This window comes from Salvelinus fontinalis, chromosome 23, assembly GCF_029448725.1.
Source record: "Salvelinus fontinalis isolate EN_2023a chromosome 23, ASM2944872v1, whole genome shotgun sequence".
In the NCBI taxonomy this organism is placed as follows: Eukaryota; Metazoa; Chordata; class Actinopteri; order Salmoniformes; family Salmonidae; genus Salvelinus; species Salvelinus fontinalis.
In genome coordinates, this window is record NC_074687.1 from 20553110 (window position 1) to 20573186 (window position 20077).

General features: G+C 40.7%; 2 protein-coding genes across 2 annotated transcripts; one reads left to right on the top strand and one right to left on the bottom strand.

Moving 5' to 3' along the window:
- Positions 1-1013: 1013 nt before the first annotated feature.
- Positions 1014-4608, bottom strand: LOC129821523 (ankyrin repeat and SOCS box protein 9-like). Its single transcript, XM_055879196.1, has 6 exons — positions 4328-4608; positions 4118-4197; positions 3664-3771; positions 2873-3030; positions 2054-2202; positions 1014-1204 (listed from the first exon to the last, which is right to left on the bottom strand). Exons 1-6 carry the CDS (start codon positions 4419-4421, stop codon positions 1029-1031), a joined length of 765 nt encoding a protein of 254 aa, XP_055735171.1. The 5' UTR covers positions 4422-4608; the 3' UTR covers positions 1014-1028.
- Positions 4609-7128: 2520 nt separating this feature from the next.
- LOC129821000 (G-protein coupled receptor 143-like) lies at positions 7129-19969 on the top strand. Its single transcript, XM_055878194.1, has 9 exons — positions 7129-7410; positions 9643-9752; positions 10544-10638; positions 13312-13404; positions 13975-14084; positions 16046-16154; positions 16949-17066; positions 17227-17494; positions 19041-19969. The coding sequence occupies exons 1-9, from the start codon at positions 7152-7154 to the stop codon at positions 19142-19144; spliced, it is 1266 nt and encodes a 421-aa protein (XP_055734169.1). The 5' UTR covers positions 7129-7151; the 3' UTR covers positions 19145-19969.
- The last annotated feature ends 108 nt before the right edge of the window (positions 19970-20077 follow it).

Sequence of the window (20077 nt, forward strand, 5' to 3'; positions counted from 1 at the left end):
CACAAGGACAGAACTACATAGTGTGTGTACCTATGTATTAACTTATATATTTACATAATTGTATGGATAGATGAACGCATAAATGGGTGTACGTATCATGGATGGATACTTACATTCGAAGCTTGTTACAATATCCATGAACATTGTTTGAACAAAAATAATTATGTTAATTTGGCATTAATTTAGTAAAACTTTATGAACTCTTGCTGAGATATAGTCACACCACTTCATCGATATCTAGATAGACAATGAACCCTGCTCTCCTTTTTACATAAAATGCTGAGATATATTCACACCACTTCATTTATATGTAGATATGCAATGAACCCTGATCTCCTTTTTACATAACAAAGTCCACATGTCCACAGTTCCTGTTCTTTCTTCAAGTGACAGTAGACGTATTCATTTATTTATGCACAAATGAATGCATAAAATCTCAAGTTCTCTCTTCTTTCTCATATCTTTCATTTTTCAAGATATGGCACAAACAATCCCACCAATCAACGTTCACATTTGAGTGTTTGTCCTCTGTCCAAAGATGCTTGTGTTAGGCTGCCACCTACGGACCGAAAGTAGAAATGCATTGAGATAGAACTTTTTTTCCTTCATTTTATGGATGTACCCAATAGATCTGATTGGTACAGCAGGTATTGTTTCAGTTCGTGGGGATCTGGAGACCATGGATTGAACTAAGTCTGGCCTTTCCCAAAATCTTCCTGGTGGACAGTCGACACAGCTGCATCAGACACTCGTGGCCAGGCATCCAAGAAGAAACGGATATAATTTAGAACGACAGAAAGACGTTTTCAGGGTTAGCTGTTGTAAATGATACAAGAGCAATGTAAATAGTACCAAAATCTATTACTATATCATGGTATCACAATGCAAGAACAAATAAGTATTTCACAAACACTAACATATGTATGACAGGTTTAATTTGAAGTATACAAGCAGTTCAAAACACCACCAAAATGTTGTGTATCAGATAGATCCATTGGGGGACTAGCTACCTCCTCTGTGGCCCAGCACTATTTTCTCCACGGGGCTGTGCAAGAGGCCAGGTCCAGGGGTTGTTTGCCCTGTGTGTCTCTGCTGCTGCAGTCAGCCCCATGCTCCAGCAGAACAGACATCAGCTCAGGGTTGGACAGACAGACTGCCGTGTTCAGAGGAGAGTCCCCATCCTTACTGCTGTTCACACTAGCAGCTGACCGAGAGCGTATATTTATGGATATTGTGTGGAACATGTATGGATTTTGTATGCACAGTAAATGTCATATGAGTGCCTTAGGTGAATAAGCCTCAACCTACACTATACAGTACTAGTCAACCCTCATTACAGGGTTTTCTTTATTTTTACTATTTTCTACATTGTAGTATAATAGTGAAGACATCAAAACTATTAAATAACACATATGGAATCATGTAGTAAGGAAAAAAGTGTTAAACAAATGAAAATATATTTTATATTTGAGATTCTTCAAAGTAGCCACCCTTTGCCTTGATGACAGCTTTGTACAACTCCCAAACTGTGGTAACAGTTTTGGGAAGGCCCTTTTCTCTTTCAACATGACAACGCCCCCATGCACAAAGTGAGGTCCATAAAGAAATTATTTGTTGAGATCGTTGTGGAAGAACTTGACTGGCTTGCACAAAACCCTGACCTCAACCCCATCAAACACTTTCGTGTTGAATTGGAATGCCGACTGCGAGTCAGGCCTAATCGTCCAACATCAGTGCCCGATCTCACTAATGCTATTGTGTCTCAATGGAAGCAAGTCCCCACAGCAATGTTCCAACATCTACTGGAAATCCTTCCCAGAAGAGTGGAGGCTATTATAGCAGCAAAGGGGGGTCTAACGCCATTATAATGCCCATGATTTGGGAATGAGGCGTTCGACACTACTGGTCATGTAGTGTACTTAATGTGCCGTGGCTATCTTGGTAAAATGTATTATATACAGCAGAACCTTGTGATAGAAGCACACTGGTCAATGTCCAGTCCAGATTCTACAGTATCTAGACTAGACAAATGGAAGAGAATCCACTATCATACCTAGCTGAAGCAATTTCTTCACAGTGCTCAGATGCTGATTGGTGCAGGCAGTGTAGAGTGGGGAGCCTGATTGGTCAGTGTGTTGATCAACATCTGCCCCGTGATGAACCTGAGACTCAATGCATTCTGGGTGACCTGGACAGAGATATCTTCAAGGAATAAAGAACAGTGCGTGTGACCTGCTTTGAAATAGTTCTGACTGTATCTAAATCTAGGGAATGATACATCTCATTACACATAACAAAATAAATGAATGTGACCATGGCTTAACAAATTGCTCTTGCTCCTAAGTATTACAAAAAAGGAAAGATGAACGCATCTCCCATAAATTACCGCAACAACAGTACATTTTTAGGTAATGGTGCTCTTTTTTATTTGATTAAAGCTGACACGTTTTGACTTTCATCTTCGTCAAAGTGCTGTAGCTACTGTATATGAACCTTTGAGAGAAAAAAAACACGCATTATGATGCCTTTGTTATGTTATTTTCGGCAACATTTTGTCATCTCTACAGGGTTTTCCCTTTATTACTTTGGCACAAGCTGCAGTGCAGTCTTCAGTGAATCACGTGGCTACCGCCTTGGCTGATGCACCACTGATAGGGTTGCAAAATTCCAGGAACTTTCAAAAAATTCCCTGGTTTTCCCCAAATCCCGGTTGGGGAATTCCCAGAGTCAGAAGGGATTTAAGCCGGAAATCTGTAATCTCCAACAAGGAATTCCTGAAAACCAGCGAATTTATTGAAAGTTCCCAGAATTTTGCTACCCTAACCACAGAGGATCGATCTATCTATTGGGAGTCTGTCCTTCAGAATATGACCCATAATCTTTGGCTGCGGCCTGGTGGATGGGGGAGGCTGAGAGGCTGTATCCTTCGGGTGAGGCTCCATGCTGGAGGAGCAGGGTCACACAGGCCACGTGGCCCCGGGCACAGGCCTCTGACAGGGGGGTGGTCTGCTCCAACGTGGGGACGTTCACCTGGTACCGCAGACAACAACATGCACTCATCAGCTCTACTGAACAGCTCTTATCTTACATCCAATACATCTTGCTGCATTCCTCTCCCATCCTATCAAAACCAACAAAAGTACTGGTGATAACCTGCTGAGAAGGTTAACACTCCACTGTCTGTCACATTGTAAGCATACTACTGTGTCAGTGTGTCTAGGGATGGTAGTGTATACACCTACATGGAGAGTGCATCAGTGGTTTTTCATTTTCGCTCAGTGCTTTCTTATAACTAAAATGTAGTAGACTATTCAACAGTTAAGTTATTGAAATGTGACTTCTCACTCAGCGTACAGATGAATTCAACAGTAGGGCTATTGTTGTCTACAGATTTGTGCTAATAATGTCAAAGTGTCAAGGATTGTGTGTGATTAATCGCCTAATATCTTCATAATCTAACCCATATTCAGGGTGGCCTGCCTGTTCTTGGACTTTGTTTGTTATACATTGAGAGGGGTCATTTGTAGCTCAGTTGGTAGAGCATGGCGCTTGTATGATTAAATTCAATCAAACTCATGTCAATAAACATGTATACAATCTTGTGTTGTGTGAGTCTTAAAATCAGCCAGAGATGGTGCAGATAGAGTGGAATTCCTTACTCACATTGGCCCCATTTTCTATCAGTAACTTGGCACAGGCAGTGTGTCCCTGCAGACATGCTCCATGAAGGGGAGAGACTCTTTCTAGAGTGGCCAGGTTGACACACGTTCCCTGTGACGAAGAAAGAAACATGACAACAATAAAACATCAAAACCAATCCTATTCCCTTTGCAATTACCTCAATCAACAATAGACATACATTTTTAAGCTTATTCAGAAATTCCATTCAGAAATTCCAAATGTGCAGCATTTCTAAGCTGTCCGTTGTATAATACTGTGCTTAAGTGATACATTCCATCTACAGTCCCATTCTGCAGATGATGGTAAGGCTACTGTTATTTTATAAACAGAAATAACAAATATCAGTTTAACTGACGCCTGCAGGCATGAGCTTGTATAATAACGGTTGGCTCCTTGCCAGTCCATATTATAACAGGCCTGGCTGTGCCTTCCTTACCTGAGCTATTAGGTTTCTCAGTGTGAGAACACGTCCATTGTAGGCTGCATCATGAATGGGGGACCAATCTGACTCAATATCTTACAAAATAAAAACAACACGCATAGGATCATTCACAGATACAGTACATACATAAATTCATTAGCCAAAGCATGGATATAGACAAGTGGATACTTTGTCGATCTCACCAAGCAGTCTACTACTACTCACCACTCATCAAAGGGTTGGAGAGAAACACAATAGAACCAGTCTGAGTTTCATTCTTCCTCTGGTTGTCACTGCTGTGTCCTGTGGCCTGTCTCATTGTTTACAAATAGAGTTCCTCAAATCAGACAGCAATCTAGTAGTCTGTCTGCACCATCGGTTTTGTAACATCAGCAACTGGACTGTCACCTGTCGTTGGTGTCAAAATTAATCTGTACCCGTCTGTGCCTGAACTGTTTTGGGGGTGTTTTTGGCATCAGGCCCCAACTCAGAGCCTGTGATGTCATTTCCGACCAGACTCAGAGTCTGCGATGCAGGAAGTGGGTTTGAATGCCCTGCTGGGCTGGTTTTTACAGTGCACATGGTGCTTATTAAGAACCAATGGTGGGGCAGAGAGAGTGAGTGGAAGCCTGTCGAGCACGTTCGTAACCTGACACTGTCATCACAAACAGTTCACTCAAAGACAGACCATATAAATAATATACGGCAGTACAATAATGACAAGATGAACATGCAACTCTTATAAGACGGGTCCAGTATAAGAGGGAGGGAGAGAGGGAAGGAGGGGTCTTGATGAAGAAATATAGAGGGGGAGAGGGGGAAGGAGAGGAAGAGACAGTTGGGGCTGGAAAGATGAATAGAAATCGGATTTGCAGTGACTTGTTTGTTTTCATAGTTTGGGTTATTGTGTCAACACCCTGTGTGACACACACTTTGCCCTCTGAGGTGTTGGACACAAACTGTGAAGCCATGGTTTAAATGGAGGAGTACTTTTCCATGAGTGGCCATTCATCAGCTGTAGATGCAGAGTTTAGGCCTACTTGCAAGTTTCCAAAAAACCTGTGTGTTATTGGAAAGAAATGCAGTTCAAATAGCTGGCTGGATAGGCTTCTAAATGGCAACATTTTACAAGAAGGAATTCAAGGCTCACAGAGATTTGCAAGAGAGACAAATTTGCCAAAAAACTATTTATGCTCCCTACTTTTTCCATTTGGAGGATACAATGTTGTCTTAGAGGAAATGCACCAGAAATACTTACTTACTGCATTGTCTGGCATAAGTTCCTTTTTCGTGGACAGACTACATAAACATAAATTGAGCAACCCACCAGTTACGTGAGACTTTAGTTCTGGGATAACCGAGATTATACATCAGTACCACAGGAAGCTGGTGATGGGAGGACGGCTCACAATAATGACTAAAATGGAGGAAATGTAATGGTATCAAACACATGGAAATCATGTCCTCCCCAATTAAAGTGCCACCAGCCACCTGTGATAGGTACACTGGCATTATCAACAACTGACACTGCCCAAAGCAGATCCGCCACGATAGTAAACTAATCATCCACATAAATTTCTTGATTTTTAAATACCCCAAATTTGCCTCATTGACATTATCGAGAGGCAAACACGTGACAGTGAGAAAACATGACAAGGCACTCCTCATGCGCATTCTGTGACATGCACTCTTCATGGATGCAACGAGGTGATTCTCCTTCCCAAGGACAGTCCAGATGAAAGCATTCTTTAGAAGTTATTAGAAGTTAGAAGTTATTACTACTGTCATCTGATCGACCATCAGATGACAGTAGCAGAGAGAGGTTTGTTCAGAGGGAGAACGAGACAGAGAGAGAAGAGAGAGAGCTCTCCAGGGGGATGCTGCAAAATCAAATAGCCTACTATCAATCTATCAATCAAATGTATTTATAAAGTCTTTTTTACATCAGCAGGTGTCACAAAATGCTATACAGAAACCCAGCCTAAAACCCCAAACAGCAAGCAATGCAGATGTAGAAACACGGTGGCTAGGAAAAACTCCCTAGAAAGGCATAGGGCGAAACCTAGAGAGGAACCAGGCTCTGAGGGGTGGCTAGTCCTCTTCTGGCTGTGCCGGATGGAGATTATAAGAGTACATGGTCATTAGGGGCCAAAATGTTCTTCAAGATGTTCAATCGTTCATAGATGACCAGCAGGGTTGTAGAGGGTGCAACACGTCAGTACCTCAGGAGTAAATTATGTTGATATAATCCCTGCCACTGTAAACCTAACACATAAATTACTTGTGCCTTGTCAGAGAAAGGGCATGGATTAGAATAGTTTATCATTGCATAAACCCACTCAATGCCCTCTCTGTAATCAATGCATATTCATAGCTCCTTTGTTTTGTTCCACAAATCCTTTCCGCACCTGCTTTTCTGGTTCTTAAGAGTTGGAATGCAGCAGCTCCCTACCTACTCAGGCCAAGGGGCTGTGCAGTAGGGTGTTCATAATCTATCTGTCTGGACAGGGTAGGGCCTTTTAACTTTGCTACTGTATTTCAACTTTCGAATGTAGCCTACCTACATTCAAACCACTCTAAACGACTGCATTTGATCACATGTTCTAGTATAATTAGGTAAATTGTTGTAGTAAATGAAAAAGTTTGCATATTGTGCATTTCATATTTTCCACCAGGACTACAGCCTCTGCTATTTATTAAAGGTGAGTCACAGTCTCTTCCTGAACACACATTGATTCACTCTTATTTTCACGTTTTCATACACTCATAATGCAATTTATACTTAATATTATAGAGGCTTGGATAACTTGTTGGAAAAATGTAACTGAACAAAGAGTAAGCCTTTTTACTCCAAATGTCGGAGCAACATTCTTTTTGTAGGCTCTTACCAATGTGGGGCAGTTAGACCCTAACTGGAAAGATTAAATAGAAGCACATGATGATTCAACCCGTGATTTTCACTAGGAGCAGCTCATACCACGACTAAATGAATGAATTTCCCTTTATTTTCTCCCCTGACACCGTAGCCTGCTTTTCCTGCATCTAGCCCATGATGGCATCCCCAAGGCTGGAGACGTTCTGCTGCCCAAACAGAGACGCATCGACTGAATTTGTTATTACTTTTCAGCCCCTCTTCTTTAGCGCCATTTGCATTGGTAGCGCTGGTTTAAGTTTGATATTTTCTATATTACAACTTTTGCCCAAACGTAGGGGTTACAGACGCCTTGGACAGTACCCTCTTCCCAAGCCAGCGTCTTCGTCGAGAATATTGTTTATCATCAGCATATGTGATATTCTGGGATGTACAGGTAAGGAAAAGTCCCGTTACTTTTCATCAACACTTTTCACGTCACTGCCGATACGATGGAGAGTTTAATCAAAGCTGTAGGCGTACACCAAGTTTAGAATTGTGTCAGCCTACTTTACTCTGAACTTTTTAATTGTTCATCATAGCATATGACAATGGAATCTACTATTGCTACTAGTGAAACACCAGTTCTTATCAAATCAAATCAAACTTTATTTGTCAAATGCGCCGAATGCAACAAGTGTAGACTTTACTGTGAAATGCTTACTTACAAGCCCTTAACCAAAAGTGCAGTTCAAGAACAAGAAAATATTTACCAATTTTTACCCTAAAATAAAAAGTAACACAATAACAATAAGAAATATCACATACAATTGGGCATATTGCTCAATTTGCTCATTTTGCAATAGCTCTCAGTCTCACATGGAAATCTACTCATGGCACATCATGTAACTAAGCCTAATTATGATGACGCACGAGCCAACATTTTCAAGTTGTAATAAAACATTTATGCATTGTGAAAGAATGGACTCTTACCAGCTTGTTTTCATAACGGTAATCAATTATACACAATGAAGAAAATACAGTATAGTCCCACAAGCCAACCATTGGACTGATTTGTCTCCTGGCAGTGTCTAAATGAGGCCATTTATAGGCCTAGCTACTATAGTAGTTTCAGTTTCTTAACATCACCTAGGCTACTGTTTGAAATTAGAATATGTGCTGGATAATTCCTTGATATACTAAGATTAGAATTAGACTCATGTGAGAGGTGTAGTCTAGTCAGCCAACATTGCTTGAATTGTCACTGGTGACATTTTATATCCTCGAAGCCCTCTGAAATAGTCACAAAATGGACATTTGTCACACAAAATGATAGCATACTAAATCAAAGCACTTTAAGTTGAGTCATGGCCTTTACTAGAAGGTCTAGTAGAGATAAGACAATAATGGAGAAGAAGAACTGAGGACCGCTGTCCTCTTGTGAGTATAGAACTGAGGACTGCTGTCCTTCTGTGAGTATAGAACTGGGGACTGCTGTCTTTCTGTGAGTATAGAACTGAGGACTGCTGTCCTTCTGTGAGTATAGAACTGAGGACTGCTGCCCTTCTGTGAGTATAGAACTGAGGACTGCTGTCCTTCTGTGAGTATAGAACTGAGGACCGCTGTCCTTCTGTGAGTATAGAACTGAGGACTGCTGTCCTTCTGTGAGTATAGAACTGAGGACTGCTGTCCTTCTGTGAGTATAGAACTGAGGACTGCTGCCCTTCTGTGAGTATAGAACTGAGGACTGCTGTCCTTCTGTGAGTATAGAACTGAGGACTGCTGTCCTTCTGTGAGTATAGAACTGAGGGTGTTTGATCAGTTCTATTCTTCATTTAAATTACTATGCTGATATATTTGTTGCAATGAAAACCTATTTCATTGTCTACAGGGAAAATGACATTAGAACACAATAAATCAACATGTTAAATCAATTGGTAGTGAGAAATTATACATTTGACATTCTCTACCCACAAAGGTATGTCTTTCTTTGTTATTTTGCTTCTACAGAAGGTGTCAAAGAATAATCTAATTAACCTGAATAGTATGTGGTTCCAGTTTTTCCAAGCATGGTTGTTTTCCAACTGCAAATAAAAACAACTTTAATACGTTCAACATGCCACATTTCAGCCAAAGCACACTTGAGCATCAAGTACATCACGTTAAGTTCCTGAAGTATACTCACATGTTTCCAAGCGTCATAGCACAGTGCAGCAGGGCAGCCCTATCGGATGCAGGAAGCGGAAAGGCCCTTATGAACCATCACCTGACGTGTCTAGTATTTCCATTACACTTGTAACCACAATAAAAAGGATTCCATGACAGAATCCCATTAACAAGGTGTGTAATAATACGAGCCAAATAAGCAACAGCTTCATTATCTGTTTCCGGTGTTAATTAAAGCCAGTGAGGATTTAACTCCAGTATAATACCCTGTAAGGTATGTATGATGCTATGGTGATTTCCGTCCACCTCACAAAGATGACAGTTTAATGGACATATGTTTAAAAATCACCCTTGTGTATTTCTATTTAGTTTCTGTGATCTGAGCCTTGTTGCATTTGTTTGACCGTTCTACTGAGTGTGTCATCAATGGAGACTCATTGACATCCATACAGTCAGGAGCCTTATTAAACACATCTTTATGAGACGGTCAGATGTTTTGAGATGTTGTGTTTGTCTCCTCCAGGTATCATAATGAGGTCATCCATCTGGCTGGGCATGCCCAACCTTGTCAGAGGGATCAATGTGGCCAACAACAGCGATGTGTGGCCAGAGGTGTTCTGCGTCGGCAGTGCAGTACGTATGATAACCACGTCTAGGACTTTTTCCTGACCATGTAACCTGACCAGGAAAAACTCCTGACCTGGCAGAAAAAGAGTTATGGCAGGTAGCCTAGCGGTTAAGAGCATTGGGCCAGTAACCGAAAGGTTGCTGGTTTGAATCCCTGAGCTTAGGTTAAAAATCAGTCGATGTGCCCTTGAAAAAGGCACTTAACCCTAATTGTTCCTTTAAGTTGCTCTGGATAAGAGCATCTACTAAATGACTAAACTGAGACAAAAAGGAGCTCAGCAAATATACAGTACTGACAGGAATGGGCTAGCAGATTGTATTTTACATTAGAAACAGTCACTTGCATGACAAAATGGTGCTTAAAGGAGTTATTGTTGTGAAGAACCATAAAATAAAACATCTCACTGCACACAGCAGAGAATGTTGAGGAAAGTCAAGAGTGTTGAACCATCACCATTATTTAGAGAATTAGAAATTTCCTGAGTAAGTCAATTATTCTGCATGTAGCATTTAACAACGTTGATCCAGTGTTTGGGTGTTGGACACACTGACACACAGCAGAGATGCTTACATGTACCGACCACCCTGTGCTCTTAAACATGCAGAGACACAGACATAGGCCTATTTCAAATACGAGATTAGACCTAGATTAGGTTTAGTTACATTAGAAAGCTATCACGTTACTTATCAAGGAGAGATTCTGCACCATGTATAATATCCTCCTGTATGATGCTTGTTGCAGTATGGTTTATATACAGTGTGTTGTTCTGATGTTTAGTCTGGTTTGTATTCCACAGATGTGGATCCAGCTGTTCTTCAGTGCATCCTTCTGGTGGACCTTCTGTTACGCTGTGGATGTCTTCCTTGTGGTCAGAAGATCTGCAGGAATCAGGTAGTCTATACTCTCCTCCTGCTATCAATCACATTTTGCTATATCACTTCTATATCAAATATGTTTTCTCTCAATCAGTGGTGGCTGGTGGCACTTTAAAAGGGGAGGATGGGCTCATAGTAATGGCTGGAACGGAATCAATAGAACGGAAATCAAAAGAATGGTCTCAAACACATCAAACACCTGGTTTCCATGTGTTTGATATTGTTCCATTCATTATGAGCCATCCTCCCCTCACGAGCCTCCTCTGCTCTCAAAATACTATAGACATAAAACTCTTGACTACGTCTCCAGTTAGGGAAAAGTACCACTGCCTCTGATGTGCCTCTGAACATCAATATAATATCAGTAATCTCACAATATAATATAGCTGCAACTCCTCAATATAAAACTCTTCTGTCTTTCCAGATGGGGAAAGTACCACAGCGACTTATGTAGCACAAAAACAAATATTGTGTTTAATTATTCATACTGTCCTAATGATATGCCACTTCCATTAGGCAGAGAATGTGAAAATCTGCTCTTCAGTTCTGATACCACTTCTCTCTGGGCGTTACCGTGTATCTCATATGTAGTCAGTGAGATATTGTGTGAAATATACTACACAGAGTGTAAAAAACATTAAGGACACACTTTTCATGACATAGACTGACCAGGTTAGTCCTGGTGAAATGTACAATCCCTTATTGATGTCACTTGTTAAATCCACTTCAATCGGTATTAATGAAGGGGAGCAGGTTAAAGGATTTTTAAGCCTTAAGATAACTGAGACATGGATTGTGTATGTGTGCCATTCAGAGGGTGAATGGGCAAGACAAAACAATAACTGCAACGCTGCTGGGTTTTTCACACTCAACAGTTTCCCGTGTGTATCAAGAAATGGTCCATCACCAAAAGGACATCCAGCCAACTGGGAGTGCAACGCAATATCAGGACAGTGTCCTTAATGTTTTGTACATTTAGTGTATTTTTCTGTGTTGAAAGCTTTGCCTGGCTCATGAATCATGACTAGTGCCCTGTGTTTTAGTAAATCATGTCACATGACCTGGATTTTAACCTCTATTTTAAGCCTTTTCCAGAAATTAGAATTACATCAAAAGTGAAAACAATTGTCTAAGGATGGTACTGGACCATCTGACATAAAAATAAAATTTAAATGAAAAAGATTACCTGTCTAGGAGGAACCCCTCGACAACATTCCGCTGAAAAGGCAGCGCGGGAAATTCAAAAATATTTTTTTGAAATATGTAACTTTCACACATTAACAAGTCCAATACAGCAAATGAAAGATAAACATCTTGTTAATCTACCCACCGTGTCCGATTTCAAAAATGCTTTACAGCGAAAGCACAACATATGATTATAATAGATCACCACCAAGTCAAAAAAACACACAGCCATTTTTCCAGCCAAAGATAGGAGTCACAAAAAGCGGAAATTTAGATAAAATGAATCACTAACCTTTAATGATCTTCATCAGATGACACTCATAGGACGTCATGTTACACAATACATATATGTTTTGTTTGATAAAGTTAATATTTATATCCAAAAACCTCAGTTTACATTGGCGCCATGTTCAGAAATGCCTCCAAAATATCCTGAGAAATTGCAGAGAGCCACGTCAAATAACATAAATACTCATCATGAACTTTGATGAAAGATACATGTTTTACATAGAATTAAAGATACACTTGTTCTTAATGCAACCGCTGTGTCAGATTTCAAAAAAACTTTACGGAAAAGCAAACCATGCAATAATCTGAGACGGCGCTCAGATAGAAACAACATTTCTCCGCCATGTTGGAGTCAACAGAAATCAGAAATTACATCATAAATATTCCCTCACCTTTGATGATCTTCATCAGAATGCACTCCCAGGAATCCTAGTTCCACAATAAATTGTTGTTTTGTTCAATAATGTCCATTATTTATGTCCAAGTAGCTACTTGTGTTAGCACGTTTAGTACACATATCCAAACGCTCGTGCAGGTCCAGCCGAACGTCGGACGAAAACTTCAAAAAGTTATATTACAGGTTGAAGAAACTTGTCAAACTAGGTATAGAATCAATCTTTAGGATGTTGTTATCATAACTATTCAATAACGTTCCAACCGGAGAATTCCTTTGTCTGTAGAGAAGCAATGGAATGCAGGTCGCTTACTTGTGAAATGCGCCTGACCAGGACCTGGCACTCTGCCAGACCACTGACTCAAACAGCTCCCGTCCGGCTCCACATCACAGTAGAAGCCTCATTCAAGGTTCTACAGACTGTTGACATATAGTGGAAGCTGTAGGAAGTGCAAACAGATCCATATCCTACTGTGCATTCAATAGGGGCTGATTTGAAAATCGAGATAGATATCCCACTTCCTGGTTGGATTTTTCTCAAGTTTTCGCCTGCCATATGAGTTCTGTTATACTCACAGACATCATTCAAACAGTTTTAGAAACTTCAGAGTGTTTTCTATCCAATAGTAATAATAATATGCATATATTAGGATCTGGGACAGAGTAGGAGGCAATTCACTCTGGGCACGCTATTCATCAAAAAGTGAAAATGCTGCCCCCTATCCCAAAAAAGTTTTAAATAAAGATTAAAATCCAGGTCATGTGACATAATTAACCAACACACAGGGCCCCATGACATGTGATGTCTTGTTGTTCCGTCAGTACCATCATCCTGTATCACATGATCACATGGGGTCTGGCCGTGTTGCTGTGTGTGGAGGGTGTGGCCATGCTCTACTACCCATCCATCTCCAGGTATGTCAACAGCTCTCCATTGGCTGTGTCTGTGACATCAAGTTTGTGTTGTCATGAATCACATTGAAAATGTAGACTTGTGAAGTTGTGATAACATTTACTGGACTACTGACTGTCAAGATACTTGGAGGAGTGAACATTGTCTCAGGATCCTTGATGTTAGACCAGTTTTATGTGCATTCCAAGACTTGTGCTGTACACTGACAGTCAATAGCCCTATTGTAGTTAAAGGGATAGTTCGGGACTTTGGCAATGAGGCCCTTTATCTACTTCCCCAGAGTCAAATTAACTTATGATTTTTATGTACTGTATCTGCGTCCAGTATGAAGGAAGTTAGATGCAATTACATGAACATTGTATCCACGAGTTCATATGATTCTGAAAAGTAGATAAAGAGCTTCATTGCCAAAATCCTGAACTACACCTTTAAATGACTGAGGATTGTGGTGTGCTAACCCAACATGTCTCTGTACTGCTACCTCCTGTGATCCTTCCCCCATGCCTGGAGGATACATGTAAGGTTGTGTGATGTGCAGTGCCTTTCCCTCAGTGTGCTCTCTCGTGTTGCAGCTGTGAGAATGGCCTGCAGCATGCCATTCCTCACTACATCACTACCTACGCTCCTCTACTGCTGGTGCTTATAGTCAACCCTACGCTGTTCGCCAGGACTGTGTCTGCAGGTCAGTTCAAACTGCCCCTCTGTTGCTGGCTAGCTCTTTATGATTCAGAGTCTTGGACAGGAAATATGCGTCCCAAATGGCACCCTATTCCCTATTTAGAGTACTACTTTTGACCATGGCCGACAGGCCGCATCCACAGGCACACTCATATCAGATATTTCATACATAGATACAGTTAAAGTTGAAAGTTTACATGCACTTAGGTTGGAGTCATTAAAACTCTTTTTTCAACCACTCCACAAATTTCTTGTTAACAAACTATAGTTTTGGCAAGTCGGTTAGGGCATCTACTTTGTGCATGACACAAGTAATTTTCCAACAATTGTTTACAGACAGATTATTTCACTTATTATTCACTCTATCACAATTCCAGTGGGTCAGAATTTTACATACACTAAGTTGACTGTGCCTTTAAACAGCTTGGAAAATTCTGTCATGGCTGTCAATGTCATGGCTTTAGAAGCTTCTGATAGGCTAATTGGCACCATTTGAGTCAACTGGAGGTGTACCTGTGGATGTATTTCAAGGCCTACCTTCAAACTCAGTGCCTCTTTGCTTGACATCATGGGAAAATCAAAAGAAATCAGCCAAGACCTCAGAAAAAAAATTGTAGACCTCCACAAGTCTGGTTCATCCTTGGGAGCAATTTCCAAATGCCTGAAGGTACCACGTTCATCTGTACAAACAATAGTACGCAAGTATAAACACCATGGGACCACGCAGCCATCATACCGCTCAGGAAGGAGACGAGTTCTGTCTCCTAGAGATGAACGTACTTTGGTGCTAAAAGTGCAAATCAATCCCAGAACAACAGCAAAGGACCTTGTAAAGATGCTGGAGGAAATAGGTACAAAAGTATCTATAGCCACAGTAAAACGAGTCCTATATCAACATAACCTGAAAGGCCACTCAGCAAGGAAGAAGCCACTGCTCAAAAACTGCCATAAAAAAGCCAGACTACGGTTTGCAACTGCACATGGGGGAAAAGATCGTACATTTTGGAGGAGAAATGTCCTCTGGTCTGATGAAACAAAAATAGAACTGTTTGGCCATAATGACCATCGTTTTGTTTGGAAGAAAATGTTGGAGGCTTGAAGGCCGAGGAACACCATCCCAACCGGGAAGCACGGGGCTGGCAGCATCATGTTGTGGGGGTACTTTGCTGCAGGAGGGTCTGGTGCACTTCACAAAATAGATGGCATCATGAGGGAGGAAAATTATGTTGATATATTGAAGCAACATCTCAAGACATCAGTCAGGAAGTTAAAGCTTGGTCGCAAATGGGTCTTCCAAATGGACAATGACCCCAAGCATACTTCCAAAGTTTTGGCAAAATGACAACAAAGTCAAGGTATTGGAGTGGCCATCACAAAGCCCTGACCTCAATCCCGTAGAACATTTGTGGAGAGAACTGAAAAAGCGTGTGTGAGCAAGGAGGCCTACAAACCTGTCTCAGTTACACCAGCTCTGTCAGGAGGAATGGGCCAAAATTCGCCCAACCTATTGTGGGAAGCTTGTGGAAGGCTACCCGAAACGTTTGACCCAAGTTAAACAATTTAAAGGCAATGCTACCAAATACTAATTGAGTGTTTGTAAACTTCTCACCCACTGGGAATGTGATGAAAGAAAAAAAAGCTGAAGTAAATAATTCTCTCTACTATTATTCTGACATTTCACATTCTTAAAATAAAGTGGTGATCCTAACTGACCTTAGACAGGGAATTTTTACTAGGATTAAATGTCAGGAATTGTGAAAAACTGAGTTTAAATGTATTTGGCTATGTAAAATTCAGAATTCAACTGTAAATACTAACAGCTCTGTTGTATTTAAATGTAGAGTCCTACAGAGATGTGTTTAAATGGGTTCAATCTGTTATAGCTATTCTTTTCCAGAAGAAACATTCTGTGATTATTGTAAAACCAGAAAGAAAGAATGTGAACCTTCGTTTTTTTCCATTCAGTGACATCATTATTGAAAGGACGACAAGGGATCTACACAGAAAACGAGAGACGCCTGGGAACAGAGATAAAAATACGCTTCTTCAAAATCATGCTGGTTTTCTTTATTTGGTAAGAAACTTGTCTTTATCTAAGAGAAAGACCAGAATAATGCATGCCATTGTGGGATACATAGTATGTAGTCTATAACATTTATCCTGTCTTCTATTATATTGTGTTAGCCAAACAACATACAAAACTTGACGGCAAGTAAATGGGTTATGGAGGAATCTATATCACAGCTCCTGGCAATAAAGTAAACTTAAATTTGATTAAGTTAAGGCAACTGTGTTTCCTGGCAATGCTGGAGAATGGCTTATGTATGACCTTTTTTCATAAAGTCCATGACCTTCCTCAAAGAGGTCATACTTATAATGCGGTAGTGTAAATCCATTTATTTCTAAAAAGCGTTTTCCGAACATTATGGAGAGCTGCAGAGGCCCTTGAATTCTAAGATCCACGTTTCAAAATTGAAGAACTGGCACTTTTTTTTACTACACTTTTTATAAATTACTTTAAGGCTGTGTTTACACAAGCAGCCCAATTCTGATCTTTTTTTCTCACTAATTGGTCTTTTGACCAATCAGATCAGCTCTGAGAAAGATCTGATGTGAAAAGATCTGATGTGATTGGTCAAAAGACCAATTAGTGGAAAAAATATCAGAATTGGTCTACCTGTGTAAATGTAGCCATAGAGACCTAATTTGCCATATTGTAGCTAGCCCTGGGTGAATCTGTCCAGTCAGTAAAGGAACTTAACTAATTTTCATAAGGAAAAATAAGATTCATAATAAAAAAGTATTGACATTCAGTATGCTTTCCTGACATTAATGTACGATACCTTTATCATGATTCCCACGTTTCAGCTGGCTTCCCAATATCATCAATGAAAGCCTTCTGTTTTACCTGGAGATGCAGACAGATATAAAAGCTGGTGACTTGAAGAATATACGAAACGCAGCCCTCATCACATGGTTTATCATGGTGGGTTCACTTTCAATACATTTACTTTATAGTAAACGATCTTGGCAAGAAGTTTTCATTTGTACAGCAAACCAGTCCAGCACCAATATAAGTGTGTTATTCTGAAGGCTCAGGTTTGTTCATATCTGAAGGTCTCTGTGCTGTGTTCTACTGTTTCCAGGGGATCTTGAACCCCATGTCAGGCTTCCTCAACACGTTGGCCTTCCATGGCTGGACGGGCTTCAAAGTGGACTGCAGCCTGCAGAAGAGGAGGGAGCTGGCCTGGGACTCAGCCTCCACCTCGGCGGCTAACGTGGGGGGCTACAACCCCATCGTGGGCTCCACCCTGCTCTACCAGAGCCATGTCCAGGAGGCCAAGAACATGACCGGCAAGAACATGACAGGCAACGGGCAGCCGGCCTCCGACGCCATCAGCGTCCTATCAGAAGGTAAAGGGCATGTGTGGCTGCAGAGCGGGGAGAATGGCAATGGTAACTCCCCAGTGTATCAAGGCTGGTGAAACCTGTTGTACACACGCTGGGCATCATCATCTAACGTTACATTCTGCAGTGCATGGTGCTGCCAATAAAGCCGCACTCAATTTGTTTCATATCATACCAGCAAGTATGGATTTGGTTTTAGATTATAAAGTTATAGATGACTTCAGACTCATAGGGAATGGCCTCACTCACCGGGCAAAGTTTTCCTTAGTAAATCCAGTTTTGAAAAATATATTACTGTTAGAGATTGTCCACCAGGACCAGTTTAGATGATGTATTATAGAGGATGACGGTCTGAGCCAGGAGAAATGACCAGGGACAGAAATGCTTTGGATCTCATCATGAAATGACATGAACTGTTTGTGTAGTAGTAGAACGTGTATTTAACTGCCATGTGCCGCTGCATCTTTTAACTCCATAATGTTAAATATTTACGCTCTCACATGGTTATATTACAATTAAGTGAGGACAAAAATATATAATGTCTTTTGGGAGAAATTTATGTTTTTGTTTATTTTTTATTTTTATGTTCTACTATTTAAGCAGACTTAGTTTATGATTCAATCAGATTTAGCGTTAACCCGCATTGGCAGACATCCGCATAGCAATGTTTTGGCGATGTTAGAGGTGTAACTGGTATGAGCTGACACATTTCAGCGGCTGCCTAGTGTGTCACAAACCACTCTCTTCCTCATTATCCCTACCGTGTTAGAAGTTCAAAATGTTGATAGGAAGTGTAGGCAAATACATGGTTTCATGTTAATTTATAGCCTATCAGTCTAATCGAGGTGTAGACAATAGAAAATCACGCATTCGAGTGTTTGAACTTGTAGCATGGGATTTGTTAGATTATAAAGTCTTCTGGTTAACCTAACGCAAGGATACGCTTTTGGATTTGACAACTCTAACGCAGTTCCTCCGCCGACACAGCCAAAACAACCGCTATGCGGGTGTCAGCTAGTTCGGATCTGATATAATCTAGCCCTTAGTGAGATGTTTCGGTGCACAATTTCAAGAAAATGTACACAGATATTTAATGTTTTTGATTGTTGTTCAGGATCTGAGACAGTGATCCTGGCTTCTTAATGAAAACTCCGCATGAAATAAAGAACAACTTTCAAGGCTTTAGTGTTTCTTGTTTATGAATTTGTATTATGGCTCTCAAGGATCTTATATTTACGTTTTGATATAGAGTTGTGTTGGAAATTTGTTCGGCTTGTTTTTTGGGGGGAGGGGGGTTTAACAAGAGGATCCAAACATATTTTAACCCATAACACATGTATATAGTCTTGTCTAACCTGTTTTTAAAAAATCGCAATGGTAAGAGATATGCTACTTGTATGAAGGTGTTGTGCATGCCTTGAATGAAGACAGCTGCAGCAGAGGACTTGTTAATTTTAGAGACTTGGGAGTTTTGATTTGAAGTGTAAGAGAAGGGATATATATACTCGCCTTAACTCGGTCATCTCCCCTATCCCCTATTTTGTCTTGCTAGGTTCAGAGTCTAGTACAATTGAAATCCACATTTCCACTGAGCACCGAGACTATGAGGAGATAGACGCAGATGGAGAATCGTTGGGGAGCTCTGCAAGGCACTAGCTGGAGCCACCTGCAAAACCTGCTGCCAGCCTCCACTCTCTGCACCTCGTCTTTACCCCATGTTTTAGTTCGCATCCCAAATGGCACCCTATTCCCTATAGAGTGCACTACTTTGACCAATGGCCATAGGGTTCTGGTCAAAAGTAGTGCACTATATAGGGAATAGGGACGCATTGTTAGACCCTGTCCCTGATCTCTGTTGGAAAACCATGAACCCATAGACGCCCCTCTAGATCAACCAGCAGTGTTTAAAAATGGTCTGTCTACCTGTACCATTTCAGTTTTTTTTCTCTTTAGGATTGCCATTTCATTACTACTGTAGCATGGTTAAAGGTTTGTTATCACAGAACAACATGACACACTTGGCCGTCCATCTGCTTCTCATATCTCTGGTGTCCATATGACAGGCCCCAAGGGGTTTGCCAGTTCATTTGCCTCAGCACGGAACACACAGCCCTCCTAATCACCATTGGCGTTACGCTACTGAACCATCAACTGTACAGTAATGGAATAGTCCTCAAGGCTACCTCACGATGTCTCATGTTCAATTCAGATAAGAAATGTCAGGTTTGTACTATTGACTATTGGTGAACCTAGAAGCTGCCTTCTAAAAATGTGCCTTAATTACTCCAGAAGCATGTATTCCATTCAACACATCAGCAGACCCAGTATACTGTACGTATGCATGTATGACTTGTGCACATAAGTAGCCCCCAAAAGCATAAACGAACAGGAATATATCTCTACCTGAGATGTTGTTTATAGGTAAAAGATTTGTAGATAAAGTTTTGAACGTTACATTGTTAACCTTGTACTTTGGTTCTATTTTATACAGTATTAAACATTGAGCAATTGAAGTTTTGTGATAGTGTTATCTTTAACCCAAGTTGAAGGAGGGTAAGCATTTTGTAATTTCTTTCAAGTTTGATGTGT